General features: G+C 41.1%; 1 protein-coding gene across 1 annotated transcript in view; it reads right to left on the bottom strand.

Moving 5' to 3' along the window:
* plpp4 (phospholipid phosphatase 4) overlaps positions 1-9,419 on the bottom strand; it is a 43,940-nt gene extending 34,521 nt beyond the window's left edge. The window contains exon 1 of the mRNA XM_070978313.1: positions 8,863-9,419. Within this exon, the coding sequence (XP_070834414.1) occupies positions 8,863-8,951 (89 nt within the window). The 5' untranslated portion in view covers positions 8,952-9,419. The remainder of the gene's footprint in view (positions 1-8,862) is intronic.
* Between the last annotated feature and the right edge of the window lie 11,700 nt (positions 9,420-21,119).

Below are 21,119 nucleotides of genomic sequence, written 5' to 3'. Positions count from 1 at the left end.
AAGTTTGTTTTCTTTGGCAGTATTTTTTGTTTGTTTCAGTAACACAAGGGAAGTTTACAGTGGTAGTTTACCTTAAAGTTGTAAAAGTTGTCAGAGACTACCTTTTTCTTCCCTTCGACTGCATGTGATTCACCTTGTTGTGGCATAAAGTGAGCGATCACTCTGCTGTGCATTGTCTGAAGGAAACCACGGAGGAGTCATCAAGGAAAGAGTCTGGCCTGACAGCAAAACTCAGGGGCCTGAGAGGGACACACACACCCCCACACACACAGATGCGATGAAAGCTTCTCCAGAAGGAGAGGGGCTTGCTTGTTATATATTTGGGGATTTGAGCCAGGAGACTGGCGCATGTGTGAGTGTGTGTGTTGGAGGAAGGCTCTTTCATCTCCTCAGCCCCTCATCTGTCTTTGTACAGATAAGAATATGAAGCTGGGAATGACAGTAATGGAGCAGATCTAAGAAAATACCTGAGAAAAGGGCAGTGCAGGGAAGAAGTGACAGAGAGAGAAGGTGAGAGACGAAGAATGTATAAGAATAGAAATATAACAATGGGAGGAAGTGTAAAGCAGTGCCGGGAACTTTCTCTCTGCTCCGCCAGAAGCTGTCACTTCCACACTCCGTCCACACCTCTGAGGTCTCCAGATCAGCCTCCACCTACTGAGCACAGTTCAAATATTTCTTCATCTATAAGACTAATGGGGACGTTTTTACAGTACACTTCTAGACAACCTGAGTGACTACAGCACATACTATGCACATCATACAGTATTTCTCTCTAATATTCTAATATGTCAATATAATGTGGAATTGATGTGGTTTTATTTCAAACTTAAGCCTTTCTCTCTTTCAAATTAATTGAGTTTTGACTATGGATTTCCTTACACTTGTGATAAAAATGACACATCTCCTCATCATAAAACAGCTCTGTTATCACCTTACAGTGTAATTCCCAGCTTGTCTAGAACACCTAAAACAGACAATCAAGGTTTAAGTATCATTTAGTTTAAGCACAGCTAGTAATCATGTAGCAGATTGAACCTTTGACATGATTTTCATTTTCAAAGTCAGGAATTTGTACTTATTGATGGAGGGCTAAAAGAAATGGGTGTGCTGGATCCAGTGTGATAATGATGAGAACACTGAATCACAAAGGTTGTCCAAACACTGAATAATCCTTTAACTGAATACTGTATTGCAGTATGATCTTCGTCATCAGGATCAGCAATGTCAAATTAGCAGTTAAATTCCAGAATACAAATTTCCAGCTGAAGATGCCATTTATGAAATGCCCAGCAGCACACGCACAATCCTAACTATGACTGCAGTCTTAATGAGTGCGTTTTTGATTAAATGTCCTCTGTGAACATGGTGGCGTCTGATTCATTTTCTTATTTTTCACTTTATATTAAGAGCTATAGGGGTGGGCTGGAAATTTAAACAGATCTGGGATGAAGCAACTGCAACTCTACAATATGTGAAAAAAATGATTCATTCTACAAGTTTTTAAATCCATGTCACTAATGACTATGCCATTAAGTAAAAAAAAGTACTCCTGATTTCTCCCAAACTCTTAATGACACAAGTGCAGGCTGGATGTAACCGAAGAGAAAACACTTAAATCTTCTTCAGATATGATGTAATGAATTCACGGCAAAATTATGCAAAAATGTCTGCTCTGATTAACTTCATGTTGACCTGAATCTGTCTACCAAGCAAATGGGTTATTTTCTGTGCATCTACGCACTCAGTTGCCAGTTTATTCGGCACACTTGGGTAAAACTAAAGCAGCCTGCTGCAACAGCTCCACCGTCATGGCGGTGAGAGAAAGCTCAGTTTTTGCTGAAACATTTATGCAAAGGTCTTGATTCAACTTTATAGTCATTTCAGAGGCTTAACTTTATTGTGGTGTTGAATGAAAGCTGTGTCTAACACAACTGTCTGTCCTCATTGAAGTGATGGGCTGAAGAAAAATAGGGCAATATTATAACATTAGAACTGTTACATGTAGTTGAAAGCTCCATAAAATGCTAGCAAGCAGATCTTGCTGAACAAAATTCCAAAGCGAGACATTGCGCTTAAAAAACGCAAATGTCAACCTCATGGTGGCGCAAGACGAGTCAGTGGGATTCATCATCTGAGAACCATGAATGTCTGCACAAAGTTTCATGACAATCCATCCTATAGGTGTCGAGATTTTTTCTTCTTCTGCGATCCTGTCATTTTCCTGCCAACAGTAAATATCCATCATCTAATGGATAAGTTAACCCACAGGGCAGGTATGTTCCTTCAAGAAGAAACGGTGAAAGGGACACATGAAGAGTAACTGAGGGATCTGATACTCAGGGAGGGATAAAGAGATGAGGTTGGATAGATGACAGCAGGGATGGCTCGCATAATGAGCTGATCAAACGATTGTGCAGAGTGAAATGCCAGAGTGGCTTAGAGCGGTGACAGACTGAGCTGTCAGGGAATTCCTGGTCTTGGTGTGACAGTCAGCTGCCTCTGCTCTCATTGGAATCACAGTTATTTCTGCCACAGCACCTGCAGAATCTGCTGATCCACACTTGTCTACCTTCTCTTTCCTCGCCTCGATCCTTCTGGTAAACACAAGCAGCCCCATTCTGTCCATCCTCAGTCCCTCCTTTCATTACATAAATCGTCTTCTGTCTGCCAAGGTCTTTTCTGTAAGTCCATTTTTCCATTCATCTATCCTCCATTATTCCATCTTTTCCCCGTGGTTGCTAATCAAATTTGGCATACAACACACAAATCCTTTTTAAAAACCTCATGCCTCTGGCATTGTGTCCCATCTTTGCTTCTTCACTCAGGCTTTCACCTGTGCTTGTCGAATTATCTTTCTTTTGTTTGCTTTAATTGGGTGTCCCTGAACACACCGCCACTTTTCAAAAGTTACCCCTTTAAGAACTAAGTAATTAATCAGGTAGATTTTACATAACCAAGTACAACAATGGATGTTCTGTCTGCACTGTTTCAGACAAAGATCGATAAATGAAATCTCAGAGAGATTCACACTCTTTTCGCTCATTGTCCCCCCCCCCGATCTCTGGTCAATTTGTGTCAACAGCATCAAGTGTGAATTGAAAGTGTTTCCACGTCCTTCTATCCTCAATCAGTTGTCAAGCCTGCGATCTCAATTTTTTGCTTCTTCTACAAGATAATGAGGGTTACAGATTGGATGACCTGCGATTCAACGCCTCAGATGTTGGCTGCCAAAAATAAGAAATGCAGCAAGAGCATACACTGTATTAATAATGCAGACAGGGAAGTAGTAGCAGCAGACGAAACAAACTAAAAGCAACAAGGGCGTGTATATGAGCAAACAATTGCCTCGACATATGTCAGAAACAGAGCAACACAGGTATCTCACCACCTGATGAATATCACTCTAATGCTCACGTGCCTTTTAAAGCCAACCCAGCTTCTGAGAAAAATGCCTGGTTCTAAAAGCTAGATAGTGAAATTTCTTTGTCAGCAGATCTTTTACTTCAGCTCTCTGCCAATACCCACTGTGCAGGTATCGTAAAATCAGCTTGAGTGAGCTTGTTTGCTTGGAGATTTTGCCCATGGGACGAGCCATTTGGACTGAACCACACAGACTGGAGATAAAAAACAAAGAGCTGAAAACTTCAAAGCTGCAGAGAGGAGTGCTTAATCCTTTTCAGTGTATAGGATTAATATTAAAAACCATTAAATAGAGCTTTAAAGTGGCACTCACACCTATGGCCTTTGGCTGAACATTTTCAACCAGGAAATCTACATCTTAAATTACAATTTCATCATTTTTATATATGTTCTAATGAATATTTTAGGGTCAGTAAATTACCATAAAATTGTCCCCTTTAAAGTTATAATCCTTAAGCTTTTCATAAAATCAAAGCCCATTTTTGATTCTATTTATGAGCTACGTTTTTTTCTGCCATAGCCATTGAATGTATATTTACATTCTGCAGTTTCTTCTTGATATATTGTAGTTTTTTTTATCTGTGGTGACTGAGCCTACCTTAGCACTAGGGATTGACTTGTACAGAAAAACTATGCGTAGTCCCTTTCACACATGCAGTGCAACCCTAAACGTAGACATTACCCAGAGGAGCAGTATGTGAGAACACAAATGTCGGTCCAATTAGCTGAGGACCGGACATTAAATGGACATTACCCTGCCAGCTCCTGAGTACAAAGTCTGTTTAATGCCCGATTGAGCCCATGTTTGAACAGAGCAGGTCATTGCGTGCTACTCAGGCAGAACCCCTTGCCCACACCAGAAGTATTGATTAGGAGTTCATATAAGAAAACAGTTAATGTAATCCAAAACAATTTATCTCTTCATAACAGCCTCTCTGATTATTGTTTGCTCTTTACACTCAATCAGAACTGTATGAAGTTACTGTTAATGCAAACATGACATCCTGCTGTTGCTTCACATTAAAAGCATTGAGGTGCCAAAACACAGGGTGGCTTTTATTGTGAAGTGATGTGTTTGTCATTGTGCATGCTGCTGACCAGGATCCGACTTCAAAAATGCATCTATTAAACAAGACAGCCATCGTTTTTGGCATCTTTTCGTTAGCCGATTATTCCTTTATTTTTGCAAAAGTGGGGCCACACTGAACTGCTGCAGACCTCCAACTCCTCAGCAAGGTAACCAAATTAACTGTGTCCTGTTGTGTGGAAAATGACTTGTGCCACATGCACCTAGAAATCAGATCACAGATATTTTTTAGCAATTATTTTGGACTGATTTCTTCATCAATACCATTTGAGCAATGGCACCATCAAGAGGTGGCTGGGGGGGCCACAGCCGTCCTGGTGCAATCCCTGGCCCCCACTTGCAGGATTGTTGTGGTCCTCCAAATGTTACAAGAATGAGTTTATGCACATGAGAAAATTTACAGAAGTATATCTGTATGTGATTCCTTCACTATTATAGTAACAGAGTTTTCAACCAGTCTATATAGAAGAAAAACATAATAGAATTCCTGAAATTCAGTTCTGGCTTTTGGTTTTGGTGTGCCAACCCGATAAGAAATATCTGGGGGTGCCACTGAACATGAGCTTGTTTGGCTGTGCTGTAAACAGCTCTTCTGGTGTATTTCTAACAAAGTAGCAGCGTAACAGGTATTTGCTGTATTTTCCATCATTAATCCAAAAACAAAAACAGACTGTAACATTCTCCTCGATTAAAAATACTTTTCTGTTTACATCAACTACTCAGAGATAATATATGCTCTGATGACACTGCAGCAAATCTTCTGCAAAGAGATTTTCTCCTAAAACCAGAGCGCACGAGCCTCCATCCTTAACATGCAAGCCAAACAATCCGCTTATTCTTAAACGGTCTAAGGCCTGACACTCTACTCTTCCCGGTCTCACAGGGCTTTCTGAGACTTGCCAAGGCTCTGGGCTGGATCCCAGGGCTGCTCCTAAGCCTCCCTCTGAGAGGGGAGGATGATATGCAGTGCCGAACACTATTTTGAAGGATGACTGGTGTTGTTTTTGGGCACACACTGTTAAAATAATATGACAACAACTACGGTATAATCCTTAAAATTCCAAGATCATTATCAGTGTTAGAATATATTTAGCTCATCTCGTATTGGCCAGTCTGGCATGTCTGGAAAATACATATATAAACAAAGTTCCTCTTCGATCATCAGCATTCTCTGCAGCAAAGAGTCCATTCATCTTAAATCCAAATTGTTCTCCACAGCACAAACTAACTAATGTACTTTGTTGCGTACATTAGCCCATAAAAATGCCCTCTTCTCTGGCCACTCGCTCCATCACCAAGCTTTTATATTGCACTGATAGGAGAGTGGTTTTCGTACCTCTCTATGCTCTGAGTAAAATCTCCAAACAATCTTGATCTTCCTAACTGACTATCTCCTCTCATCAACCTCTGTCTCTTCCTTTTGGCCGTGTGCCCTTCTTGCCTTTCCTTGTGTGACATTTGCTGGAATTTATCTGCTTATTCAAGTGTCCAACTATGAGCTGAGGAGCAAACACAGAAACTTAAACTCTGAGCTTGTGGTGATTGATTGAGGACATGAGCTCTGCTGCACAACCACTCAAGGAAGAAATCACTTATTGGTATTTGTCTAAGCTCTTGCTTGTTTTGCTCCAGATTACAAAGAATGTGAAATAGCACCAATCTTATTTTCCTCTCTTTCTGTGCCGTGTGGTTAAAAAAAAAACAAAAAAAAAACTTTATCTTTTTCAGATTCAGTTTTTGTTTTTTCCACTTTGTTAAATGTCAAAGATCCATTTCCATTTAGATGGAACTTTTTGCTTCACACTCAGGAGATGTGTGACTCCTGGGGTACCCACTAAGCTACGATAACGGCCTGGCATTAGCAGTTTGATAGCACAGGGTCGACCTAACGTCACACACTTGGCACATGGCTAAGGTCAGTGTACCCCCTGAGGCTTGGAACACACAGGCAGCTTGGCAAGCAAGGGCAAATAAAAAGTAATATTCCCTTGAAGGCAGGTCATCTTTGACAAAATTTGGATGTGAACAATGCAGGGAATTCAGAGCTCATAGGTTCAAAATCCTGCACAGTACAGGAACAGTCCTCAGAGATTACAGACATGTGGTTTACTGTGTGGTGGAGAAAAACTGGAACAAGTTTGTGTGGGTGACCAGCCAAGCACAGAGAATAAGTTTTATGTCTATTGGTGTTACAGTCAGCATTATTTAATTAGAATCAAAGACAAGAGGAATGACAGAACTTGCATGTGTGATCTCTGATTAAAGACATCTCTGATGCATTCATATCTGCTTATGAGCCCAAACTAAAGGATTCATTAATTCATTTTTCAGCATCCCTTGGCACATGTTCCCACTTACGAAGGAAAATGAACAGCAAATGAGAAAATCGGTTCTTTTTTTTTCTTCCTGTGAGTCAAATTTAATACTGAGCTGCAAAGGTAGGAAACAATAAAATGAAATTCTAATTCTAACTGAGCAATGACGCAAGGAAATACACAGCTGCTTAATCTTCTTGGTAAATATACACAGATATGGCTTCCTTTTTTTCCAAGATAAAACTATACCTACCTACACTGTGCAGCAGACACAAACGGCGCTAGCTAAAAACCATCCTGTGCACCTGAAGTGAAGAAAAAAACACATTTCAGTTGACCCCAATTATCCCGCCGTCATCTCGGGCTTCGGGGTGAAACAAGAACAGGGACCTGCTGCTCCACAGGGCCAGAGGGCAGCTTTCTCTGATCTGCCAGGCAAAAAGCTAGTTCAATACAACAATTACTGCTGCTCCCAAAGAAATGCATTAGATCAAATGCTATGATATACATGATCGAAACTTGCTCTTTTGCTATTGCTTTTGTGCTCTCAATCTGAAGTACAGAGCACAATCGGATACGTTTAATGTCCGTTATCTTTGGAATTCTAATTAAACTAAATAATGACCTTATTACACCAGTATTTATCCCTATCCAATCACAGCTGCCCCTGAGGTCGTGCTAAAATGTCACAAATCTCCCAAAGCTTCACAATATACAGCAGGGTTGAAGATGAGATGTGTTAAAGGATTTGATGATACATGTCTGTGCTTGTGCACTGTCACACAGAAGCAGTAAACTTGGCTGTGTAACCAAATGAATGTTTTATACTCAGTTCAGAGGCACTGCTGTAAGCACAAAGCAGATCCAGTTTACTGACGGGGCCCCATTACAAGCACAGTTTATTTGCCTTCGCTTGTTTTCTTTGTGGTGAAGAGGGAATAGGGAGTAAAACTCAATTCATTACAGTGATCAAGCACTTGACTGGGGCTTCTGCAGTTGGATTCAGGAGCTAGTTGATGATGGTGATGATGATATTGTGTGAAATAGTTTTCTTATGTGGCCTCAGGCACCGAAACACAATAACACATCAGCGAATCCCTCAGACTCACACAAACAAAAGGCTGCACCACCAGGCTTCAGTGTTAAAGTCTGACGCCTCCTCTCTGAAATGTTCCATTCTTTGGAGCGATCCCTCCTGTTGAGACTTCCCATGTCAAACACTGGGAAGGGTGCAGGCTCCACTTGGCTGCATCATCCTTTCAGGGTGACACATACAGCTAGACCACTTAGCCCAAGGACAGATATTAATGGTAATGTACACAGCCTATGCAGGCGGCGTACTCCAAATCATGAGCTGATTTTTGACTTTTGACTGAAGTGGAATGAAAGCAGAGCCGCAGCTTTTCATATAACAGGACCTAGGGCTTTATTTTTTTCTTTCTTTCTTTTTTTGATCATATCAAACTGAAAATCAAAAAATGACACAATTATGATGCAAACAAGGCATAGTGCCCACAGGCTAGACAGACTAATAATTCATATTAATGTTAGTTTTGAGGGCTGCTTGTGAGACACCCTTCATGCAAAGTGTCACAGACATCACCCCAGTGGTGGACTTCCCGGGATCACTCTCTATTTCTTGTAAAAGTAGTCAAAGAAGCTGCGTCTGCCTCTCTCTAAACACCTCCAGACAAACATATGCCACTCGTTTATTTCCCAGATGTGATCAAAGACGGGTGACAATCAATTCAGAAAGTTATTGTTTTTTTTATTTTTTATTTTTTGCAACCTGTTAACGCAGCGTCTGGAGTGGTTTCGCAGCGATCTGTCCATGCGCTGCGGCTCAGCATAGGGACCTGTCCGTCCAGCACCACACCGCGGCAAGCGAACCTGATTACAGCAGTTCAGTGTCTAAAGCATGGAAGGACACATGGATACCGCCAGCCATGAAACCCAATGTCACCGCCAGCCCACATAATGCCAGACTAGATTTCTTTCACACAAAGGGAACTCGGCTGCTTTTTACGCTTTACTTACACAAAAACTCCGAAAAGCAGAACTCGGATGCCAATCTCCAAAGCCAGTTCTCGCATGTTTTTCCTGCGGTCTGGAGGCGACACGTTCATGATTCTGAGATAATCCGTCAAGTGAAATGGGCAAAGGCGGCCCCGATCAGTTCTGACTGCTGCTCACTTTGTAATCCACCTCAACAAAGCGAGCGCTTCCAGCCGCGGTGCTCCCTAGTCCTCACACACGCCGTGCGCCTCCATCGCGGCTCGGTCACCTGAAGCAGCCTTCCCCGGTTTTCCTCGCCTTCGCCTGTCTCCGTTGGTCTCCCTCGGGCGATTTTCTTTATTGCAACTCTGTTGCTGACAGCTGCTTCTCTATCGAGTCAAAGTCTCCCTCCTCCACTCCATCAATTACTTAAACTGGGCTGGAGTTTTGGGAGCAGAGCAGAATAAGAGCGCAAATATGAGAAAACATTAGAGGTGTGGGTTAGTGCTGAGAGTGAAAGTGATGGGAGACAGCAAAGTAAAGAGAGAGACTGAGCATCGACTGTGTGTGGAGTCAGAGTATCTCTCTCTCTCTCTCTCTCTCTCTCTCTCTCTCTCTCTCTCTCTCTAACACCCCTTGGCTTCGCTTTGGAGAATCAGAGGTTTCTGGAACACCACTCAGGACTTCACAGGAGGCCAGATGAATAAGTTCAGCACTCCTGTCCAGTAAAGTTGTTGCGATGAGCTGAATTTCTTCTCGTCTTGTCAGACACCAAGTGACATCCCTCCTGAACAAACAGCTCCTCTTGAATAATGAAGCACTCACATTAAATATGACCACCGTGGCAGCGCAGTCTACGAAGACGTTCATTATCAGAACGCTGTCACAACAGCTGTTAGAAGGCATTAGGCTCAGCAGTCAGCCTGACATATGATCTCACATTACTGTGCCATAAGACGGCTGGTTCAGGGGAGCCCTGCTCTCTCTTGGCTCTTCACCATATTCCAACCAAACCACCAGGAAGAGTGTAGCACCTCGGGGTCCCTGCAGCCAGACAGTGATAAAGGAGCACAAGCAGCAGCATACCTGCAGGCCAGGAAACCTGGCCAACACTTCATAGGCACACATGAATATTTGATGCCTTCTAAAACTGGCCCTCCTGCATTACCTGCCAGTCCAAGATGAGGCTCTGTGTGTGTATGAATGCATGTGTGTGTGTGAGTGAGGGAGAGACCATCGTGGAAAAAGCCCCTGACCCAAAAACTTTTCTGTTGCCTTTCTAGGTCACAAGCTTCACAAGCTGGAAACTGACTCCACAGATGCAATTAAGAAATTCTGCATTCTTGCCAGTTAACAAGGCATCTCTGTTAGCTCCACACAGCTAAGATAAATGAGCGTACACACACGCACACACTCAGGTACACAGTTGGGGTTTTGATGTATTCCTTGCATTCCGTTTCTTTTCTCACTGTCGAGTTTGAGGTGATGCGCCGGAAGCCTGCGCTAATAAGAACAAAAGAGGGAGACGTGAAATGGTGGTAGGTTAGGAGGTGAGATCTAACTTCAAAGCTTTCTGGCAGCCATCAGACTCCTCAGCTTTTAGAGACTGTGGCATGTTTATTACGAGCTATCAATGTGATTTTACCTCACAGTATCACAGCACCGGTGATTCAGATGATTCACTCCCGTCAGGAGGCCTTTCCCAACCTCTCAGCATCAGCACAGGACCGCATAAACACTCAATACAGGCTCTTTCTGGTTAAAACCATCCAGTCTTATTTTTTGCTGTCAAAAAGAAAACGTGTAAGAGCCATATGAAAAGACACATCTTCCCTTTTCATCTTTGGTCTTTTATTTTGTTCTTTTGCAATCAGCATCTTGAATATTTCTGTTTCCTTGACCCACCTCTTGAGTTCTTTCTCTGCAGTGTAGACCATGAGTCACACACCCTGAGGTTGTGGTTACACTGCAAGGTTAGACATATGGCAAACTCTAAAATAGGTCATTCTTCAATAAATCAATGTTGAATGCATCATTATAAAGAGCTCCTAATCGCCTCCATGGTATTGGTTCACTCTTTGGGATAATCTCTGCGACAGCGTGATTCATCGTGCTGCACAGGGATTGGTCCATCGCTCCCTGGGTTCTAAGTTTTATTGGACATCTCTGCTCATGGCACTTGGGCAAGGTTTTATTGGAAAACATCCCTCATTCATGGTTTATACAGAGTTATACGAGTATGTGCGCAGCGTTTTTACTCGCTGATCCACCAAAGGTAATACTGTTGTATACTGCTTCTATGTGATAAAACACTCCCTCGCTGAGCACTGTATCCATGATTAAATCTGAAAAAAAGTGATGTGTAAGAGCAGGGAAAATGAAGTTGTAGAGTGGTGTAAAGGGGAAAACAGGCCAGTTTTATTCTTGGGGTTCTATAATTATTCCCAAAAAATTTCAATCACCAACTGTGTCAGTCAATTCAACTAGTCCCCAAAGTGGAGAGAGACATGTTTCACCACTCAGAACGGTTGGCATCCCTGATCAGTGACAATGTGGAAATTCCCCAGTAAAGGAATTAGTCATCCAGAAATTAAATTGTGTGATGTGTGTTAGCTAACCTTCATCAACTTGGTGTTTAGTGTTCATGGCAACTTCAAATAAGCCTAATGAGCCAAAAACTGACCATTAAATGGTTTCAAAAAGCAGCATAAAAGGAGGGATTTAAAGCCAAGCAAATGCTGCTGAGTTCAAGAGTCACATCTGCGCCAGTATTTAGCCATTCTTTTTGAAAATGTCCCTGTCCATATTGTCACATTTCTGTCATCTGCTTAGAATGTGTGCTGTGTGTGATTCAGTAATGTCCATCATACAGCAATAATTACCTAAAACTTGCTAACATAGCTCACTTGAGCCATTGTTGCTTACATTAGCCACCATCAATAACCTCTCTTTTATATTTCTGAATCTTTTTTGTAAACACTGTGTAGTTTTACCTCTTGAGGCCTCTAAAAACTATTCAGAAGAAACAGTAAAGGAGGGAAATCACTCCTCAAACTGCTCACAACCCACCATCACGTATTCTGAGATGAGGAGCCAAAAGTAGACATGGCTCCATATGAAGCGATCACACCTTAAAAGGTTGGGAATAACTGCTCTAAAGGAATACTGCTGAGCCACTGAAGCTGTTTTGAGGTAGGCTGACAAGGAGCTGTGCCAACTAATTTCAGCCAGAGTATATGTTAAATACAATTTATTTTGGCATCAGGCTCTGATTTAATCACTGCCTGTGACTGGAATTTTTTAACCACCCAATACACAGAGTAGAGAGAGATCAATAGTCCATTTCACTGCGACTGCACGGCTTCACAGCAGCTGAAGTTCAAGTGTACTTCCTGTGAGCTGTTGATATTCACATTTTAATTGGGGCAAAAGTTTGTAGTCTGTAGGATCTTGGTTGATACCATATTAAAGAGTTGAGGAGCATACTGTACTGTCTGTGGTAGACAATGGATCAATAGCATATGATAATCAGACTTATTCATATTTAACACACACAGGTAGTGAGACTCGAGGCAGCTTTTCATCTTGCTCACAAATTCTCAGAATTCTTCCAATACATATTACTCTTCATTTGCATGCGGCATCTGTAAAGAGGAATGAAAGCAGTGATCTATTCTGCTAAAATATCATTTTCCTCCATTTCGTCTCACCAAAACATTAATTGCCTGTAATGAGATAAAGTGGTTTAGTTTAAGATGAGAAACAGCGTCAGTGGACCAAACCGTGTTGATATTAAAATGTCGGCTGTCAAAATTTAAATGGAGCACTTATAATGCAAGCTGAGGCCAGATTTCTCTCCGGGTCTAACATATAGTTAATTGATGGCAGCAGTAAGACAAAATACCTGTCCAGGTAAAAGTCATCTTGGTTCTGATTGGCTCCTGCATGCTGCACCATCTTTTTTGTCAGTTGTCAGCTGTTACCAAAAAAAGAGGATGTATCATGTATCATTTTCCAGATGCTGTTGCCAATTAGGGATGCATATTTGACCTACTGTAGCTAATCATGTGATCGAGGATATGGGAATATGTCTTGTTTCTTTTGTGCATCTTCATCATGGACTTCTTTTAAGTATTTTTAAAAAGTGCATCAAAATGTGGAGACAGAAAAATGAGCCTCTGGTGCTGAATAATAAAGGCAACGTGGAAGTGTCAAAAACTGCAGTTCCTCAAATGGCCTCTTGCAACTGGTTCCAAAACCAAGTCAATTCCCATAGACCCCCCATATTAAATTACCCAATTTAACAGCAGAAGTATTTACAGCCCGGTACTCTATAGCTAATTTCCCCAGTCTTGACAGTTGTATGTGTTCTGAATTTTTATGTAACCATAGAAAATTCACTCTGCATATGCCACAACTATCAAAACTAATCTGTTTGAGCTGTCCTGATGAACAAAACCAATTGTTTTCAAACCACAGCTAATGATGTATGTCCTCTGCTATTAATGCATTAAGATAAACAGCATAAGCTTGTTAATACCATTCAAACAAAACAACAGCTCTGCCATTTTTGTTGCTCTGCATTATCAATCGGCTCATTTGAGATGAGTCCGGCCTGTGAAGAATCGATCACCTACTTGATCCTGACTTGCTCTGCTGTGACATTCGTGCACACTTGGGCAATGAGAACTCATGAGATAAAGGTGGTCACAGTTTTTAGATCCACACGCTGCAGCTGCTCTCCACTGACTGCAAGACCAAGGGCATGATAAGAAATGCCTGGCTGTCACCTGATCAAAGAGCTGATTGGCTCTTAGTTCTGACCATCACATCACATCACATTTTATAGAATTACAATTACAATTACAATTACAATTACAATTAGTCATTTGCAGACGCTTTTATCCAAAGCATGAATTCACACACTGATGGCACAGTATCCGGGGAAGTTTTGGGGTTCAATATCTTACAATACAATACAATACAATACAATACAATACAATACAATACAATACAATACAATATACTTTATTGTCCCACTTAGGGAAATTTGTCTTGGACTCAGCAACTGTGCCATAAATGCCTTGACAGCCACAATGACAACAAACAATACATCACCAGGCATACCATCTCAACAACAATTACACAACAATATCGCACATATCCCATAACATTACACACAACACATACGTACACCAATGGAAATCTTGCCCATGGGTACTTCAGCACATGGACTGCCAAGGCCAGGGATCGAACCACCAACCTCCTGATTGGTAGATGACCGCTCTACCTCTTGAGCCACAAAAAAATAGATTTTTTTTTTTTTTTCTGTGATTAGATTAGATAAGGCTATTAGTATCAGTGATGATGATAATAATAATACTAATAGTAAAAATATAATAATGATAACAAAAGTTATTTAGGCTATAAGTAGGGGGATCTCTTCTGCTTCAACTTCATCAGCGATCAAGAAGTCATTTGCGATTTCTTCAGCTATAGCTATTCGACTGTGGTCTGTAACTACAGGAAGGGGACACTGAGAACCTTCTGGGTACGTTAAGGGGATCATTAATATAGGATGTTGGCTCTGGGTCTCAACACTATCCATACCATCTAGTAAAATTAGCGTAAAATGCCTTTCCAAGGCATACCCAGAGTAATTCTTGAACCATCTGGAATACATGCATGGTTTTAGTCTCTTTTGAAAGATAACACTCTGAACATTTATCCCCAGCAGTCAGAATCACTTTAAGTGCTACTGGCATTGAGGAAAAGTTTGAACACACTAAAGTAGAAGTTTAGTGTGTTTTTGTTTTGTTTTTTTCTTGTGAATAGACGTTTGCAGATGACTATATCTGGGACTTATTCGCTGGAAAACACAATGGGACCGCAGCATGAAGCCTTATCCTAGTTCAGATTCAATAAAAAAACGAAAACAAGACCACAGAAACTGAATATTTTCATGTTTTCTTTAATAGTATATCTACTCATCCTCAAAAAAAAAGACATTTATATAACAATCAACATGTCTGATTAACACACTGGTAATTAGACATTTAGACATGTCTATACAAGCAGGATGGAATACATATTTTGAGTCAGAGTAACAAGCGTACTCCTACACCTTACGAATGTGACCCTTATTTTGATTGAGGCCCTGGTAATAAAACACCCTACCTACATAGCACTGAATGCACTGTAACTTCTGTCCAAACCCAGTGTCCTACTGTACACTATTATGAATCAGAACAAAGCGAAACAGAAAAGACAGTTAATCAGACATTATGAGTACCAGACATAAATTATACATGATGCATTCCCTTTTAATTCTACTTCTGTACGTAACAGAAACAATCATAAAGTCATTATTACACTCTTCCCATTTCATCTCCATTATTCACTGAAGTGGCATTATTATGTAAATTATGTGACAATCCTCCCAAAGCCTTCACAATACGCTTGAATTGTTGAAAGAAACAGAGCTCTTAAACAAAATTAAAGCAGAAAACCAAACCCACCGTTTATGATTATATCACTTTACAGATCTTGTCACCCACAATATCAGCAGTTTAGATCTTTGCTGCCAATAATAACCATTATGTCCACAATGAACAAAAAGGAAAAAAACGTTCCTGCGTGATCTTTTGTTTTTCTTCTGCATTTATAGACCATAAATGTCATACTGTAATGTTTGTTCAGATTGCGTTAATAGTGTGTATGGACTAAATCTGGGGATTATTGTTCCAGTTTTATTGAACTGATCAATGGTTACATCTGTGATCTAAATGTGTTTGGTAAAATACATCATTTAAATTGGTTCAGTGTTTCGGGAACGTTATGCAGGGTCCCCACAACATCATTTTAAAAATCTTTCATCTAAGCTTTGCTACAGTATTATGCTGTGCTGTGAGCTAGGTCCTAGAGCAGTGTTGTTGAGACTGCATGACAATTTAGTCTGAATACCAGGCCAACACTTATTTCTACATGTGTAATCAGTAATACATAATAAAATGGATGATAATTTCCAATAATAGTTTCTTATTCCTGACTTCATTCAGGTTAAATGTATTACTTTATGTGCCCAATTCAGTGCCGCAAAAGCAGCTATAGCTTTAAACAAATGAATGGCTCTGAAGCTGTAAATACTAAGTTTGTATTGAACCTGTGTATTGAGCAGAGGTAGGGTGTTGTGAACAGGATAAAGGGAGGGAAAAGTCTCTTTCCTTTTACTATCCCCTATTTGCGTATACTCACAATCTTGCTCTGGGTCTTTAAGCATAATACAGCTTGACTAATCCAATCATTATCACACTTATCAGTGCTAATGCCATCAGTGAAATTAGTAATTAATGTCAGCAGTTAGTTCTGCCTTTGACAATGACACACAGTGATGAAATATTAAACTGCAACAAGAAGAGGAATATTCATGCAGCTCTTTTCGTCTGGTTGGGGCTTACTGTGGTTTTATTTGATTTGTAACTCTGTCACGCTGCCATCCATTTGCTTTATTGTAATGCAAGTTCTTGGAAAGCTACGGCAAGGAAAGACTTTACTTCTGGGTGGATAAACTGCTGTTCAGAGCTGAAATTAAATCAGAGTGCCACTTTATGATGATGTTTATGAAAAACACCAATAATGTATATATGTTTCTATATGTGTATATTTTCAGTTTTCCTCACAGACTGCATTTACACACAGTGTGTGCATACAGAGCACGACTGAGAAATCCTCTATTGCTTCTGCTCGTAATTCTATCAGATACTGTGGCTTCACAGATAAGCCAAGAATTGCTTGGAATGAGAATCTTGTCATTGATTATTCTGTTAAACACCTAAAGCAAGAAAAAAAAAATCATTGGGATTTTAGAGTGGATCTAAAATTCTTTCTTTAAACAAGGGCAAGAAAAAATATATTGATTCACCTCTGAGATGTAGTTAGTTTCTTGTTAAGTAAGAAAATGTATTGATTTACCGAGGGCTGTACTTTGTTGTTGAGTACACAGTCTCCTATTTGCTGGTGATTCCACACCTGTTTTCCATGACTCCATAGCCATTTCACCCCTCTGCTACTCTCTGTGGGACTTGCTGCAACCACATGCTGTATGTCTTATATATAGTGAGCATCTACACTCAGTTCCTGTATATTCAACCGCATTTTTGATACACGACAAGACAACAGGGAAATGCTTTATTGTCACATAAATTGTCAAATTTCAAATGTGACAAATGAACCACATGTGATGCACCAAATTACAAATGTTGAAAACAATCCAAAGGATATATTATTCAAATAAATGCAATGACTATAACAGGGAAACCAGGATCCAAGTGCAGCACAGAGAAGCACATGAGTTCACTGATAATCTGGTGCAGAGGGGGCAAGGCGAAAGTCATAGTTGGGGTCACAGAGCAGGGGTCTATACTAGATTGGAGCGCAGGTGAGGTCAAAGGCAGGCAGGGTTGGTAACGGGATATCCATTGCATCAGGGCTAAGAACAATCTGGCAGAGAGTGAGCGTGAGGGAGCAGCTTAAGTATTGCACTGATAGTGATTAGTCTCAGGTGTGTGCTGGCTGAGCAGGTGTGCAGATGAGGCAGAGAGTGGCAGCAGTTCAGGAGCTGGCTGACTGTGACAATGAAGAGCAATGAAGTTGGTTTCGCTTTAGCTACTTACTTCACCGTCACTGGCTCATTCACCAGTTGCTTGGCTACGACATGACTAGTAGTCTCCAATCACATTCATGCAAGTGTACTGCTACAGTATAACCAGTGGCGTTGCTAGGGTGTCTTGGGGCTCCAAGCAAAAAATCCCTAGGGCCCCCACCCCACCCGTGCACACCACCAAAATTTGGTTTTTGCACACATAAATGCAAAATTTCCAGGACATTTGAGATGAATACTGAAAAAATATATTACTGGTTCTCAGGTCCAGGGACCAACAGATGTCCCTGAAAGCACAGTCTTATCAATAATCTCAGTTGTAAATAAGTGGCCAGGGCCCCCTAGTGCCCGGGGGCTCCAAGCAACTGCCTGGCTTACTTTTCTGCAAGCCCCACCCCTGGCTATAACCTGATGCTTTTGACTCTTCCTCAGCTGATAGACTCATGTGGGCAACCTCCACTAACCTGACCTCCACCCTGTGGACAATGTCTTCTTCTTCATCTACGTTTGTTCATTAAAGGGGGATTAGTTCTTGCAGCAGGACACTCGTCGTTTGGTGACCAGAGCCTTTTCTGATAACTTCCTGTAGGCTACAGAAATACATAAGTGACTTTGACCACCACCATCTTCCCCTAAGCTTAAGCAATGTGCTTTTGTGACTAAATCTAAGCACAAAGGACTCATGATTAGGAATCCCAGTCTCTAGTCATGTGTCCTGTGCTTTGTGCACCCACCATTTACCCGACTACCCCCCTACGATTTGTGGGCAGTACATAAATGTGTTAAATCGTCCAAAGTCTTTTGGAAAACCAAAAAATCTGTAGCATTGAAATGGAATTTGTAGGAGACAGGGTTGACCTGACTCTTAGACCCTGTTTACACTTAGGGAAAACACATATGCCTCTCGTTTACACGGAAACAGAGTTTTTTTTCACGGAAAACGATCATTTGTAAAAACTCCGGCCAAAGTGGAGATTTCTGAAAACGCCGGCTATTTGTCGGCGTGTGAACTGGGTTACACGGCATTTTAGGTTCTGAAATGTCACAGCATGCGACTGAATACTTAACATCATGTGAGCGACCTATGTTTACACTCGTGCCCATAGGTTTGGTATAGTTATGATGCGCTCGACGGCGTTTTTATCCGGGCTCATGTAAACAACAACATTTTTGAAAACCATGTTGTGTGCACAATGTTATTTTTGAAAACGGAGGGGCCAAGATATCTGTTTTCCAAAACACCCTGCTACATGTAAACTTGGGCTTAGTGTTGTGTTTTCTGCAAGGGAGAAACAACTAACACAGTTGTCATTCTAATTGATGTATGGATCTAACATCAACTTAAGCAGAGGTCTAATCAGACAGAGTAACAGAAAACACCTGAGTGGGTGTGCAAGACGTTTAGAATGGGCTCTCAAACACTCTCATGGACCTGAATCTCCACCACTGAGCATCAAACAGATATTCCAAATTTACAGAGTCTATGTAAAATGTCAACAATTGCTCAGTGTTCTCACGCAATGACAAATTTGGGGGATCGGAAAGACAGGGGCATAAATACAGAACACCGCAGTGACGAGGCCATTGTCCTCCGTTCTCACATTTGGTTATGAGCTGCAAAATGTATAGGAGCAGAGCTGCTGTGGAGGAAAAAGATATGATTCTCTAATTAAGTGAACAATGCAAGTACTAAATCCTATCTCAGTTCCTTTGGTAAAGGTCACTCATGAAACGAGCTTCAGCCAGCCAGATTGCTCCTTTAAGCTCTGAGAATTTATCTGTAAAGAGTAATGTCTGACACTTTGTGCGCTGACTTAAAGTGCTATAGTTATCTGCATGGATCTATGAGCTCTGTCATACGTACAGCAGATGCCGCAGGCAAACTAATGAAACAAGTGTGAACTTAATCAAGAAGATAGCTAACACATTTCCACATGGTGAGGTGGTAATAAATAGTGTTGTGCTTGGTGGTCTTCAGTTTTATCTCTGCTGCATCACACTCCCTCTGTCTCCCTGTGTTTCTTCTTAATTGCTGCTCCTTAAAACTGAAATTCAAATGAAAACATAGGGATAGAGGGAAAAAAAAAAGTAAAAAAGCAGTATCATGTTTGTGGAGATGCTATCACAGAAGTGCGTTTCTCATTTCAACTCCCTGGCGAAAGTGAAACTGCATTAATAATGGCATGCCTGAGCATCTGTAATTAACTAAAAGAGAAAGAGAAGCAGGGTGAGTATCAAACGCAGACTACTATCCTGCCTGTGTGTCTTCTCTCCTTGAGCAAATTATGCTCTCTCCTTTCATGCCAAACTGCTCCCAGTAATTTCATTTTAATAGGATTCTAAGAGGAAGGAGCCAGGGTCTACCCTGCTCCTTGTTTTTCATGAGAACCCAACCTGCCATCTGTTATCGCAGCTAAGTCTGTCAAAAACCAATCAAGATGTATTACTCCCCCCGCTGCATGGCGGCAGACATAGAAATCCAAATCAGCATTATGTTACTGCCTTTTATGCTTTTTAAGTGACGTATGTCCAACATGCTCATACAAGCCTCATCAGCTGCACATAATATACTTAAAAATCTGAATTGGTTTACAGGATGTGTGACAGGCAGGACAAGTGCAATTAACAAATAAATACGAGAAGCCTTTTTGGTTATTCCATTTCTATTATAAACCCTTTGATGTCAGAAATTAGTTGTCCACACTCTGATATGGATTTCATCATTTCATGCCTCACCATCCTGCTCGTTCTCGCAATTTCTTGCCAAAAAGTGGCTCTTTAGATTAAGAGGTGAGAGTGTTTGAGGTACGTTTCATCATTTAGGCAGCTTTGCTCACACATGAGGTTGTCATAGCAAAGAAGGCTTTTGAATTTTGCACATTAAAGAGTGCTGCTTGCCTTTGGTTAAACCCTTGTCCAATATCTGAATACTGTGCACATATTTTAGCATAAGTAGAGATCCAAAGTGTAGGTTATTAACATAAAGTAAGAGACACAGAAGTGAAAATAAGGTGGCTCAAATTTTTAAGCTGTCTCTACCTCATGTTTATACATACTGTGTACATGCAGTATATATATGTATATATGTATGAGACATGATCATAAGAGTATAAGGTTTTGTATAATTTTGTAAAATCCCAGTCTCCTCACACTTCCACTGTGTCATTGTGTATCAGGATGTTTTTCAAGGGTCATGCTCACGGTTCACTGAGCAAAGGCCTTTGAGACAGTAAGTTTTCCAGCACTGTCTGACTGTACAGCCCAGTCTGCCCAGTCTGCCCAGTCTGCCCAGAGGCAACTTCTTCTCTCCCTTCTTCTCACAGTCAGTCACTGCATCAGCTAGTCATCCCCCATCCCCCAAAATAAAATAATCCCCATTATTTTATTTTGTTTATTATTCTGATAATGTCATTCTCGTTGGTAAATACAAAGCTCAATTGCTTTCATTGGCTTAACATGCAGTGCATCTACACACACAGTAGGTGGCCGTCAATAAACGAGGAGGAGGAGCGAAGCACAATGTTGTCGCGGTCATGACGTCAAACTGCTGCACCTGGGCAGAACCACGCAGTAAACTAAAGAACCAAACATGTAGTCACTGGTGTGGACGTGCTGTGACAGTTTCAGAGGAAGACAGCAT

Source organism: Chaetodon trifascialis, chromosome 13 (genome assembly GCF_039877785.1).
Source record: "Chaetodon trifascialis isolate fChaTrf1 chromosome 13, fChaTrf1.hap1, whole genome shotgun sequence".
Classification (NCBI taxonomy): domain Eukaryota; kingdom Metazoa; phylum Chordata; class Actinopteri; order Chaetodontiformes; family Chaetodontidae; genus Chaetodon; species Chaetodon trifascialis.
The sequence above is the reverse complement of the archived record's forward strand: the minus strand, read 5'-3'. Positions and strand labels throughout refer to the sequence as shown.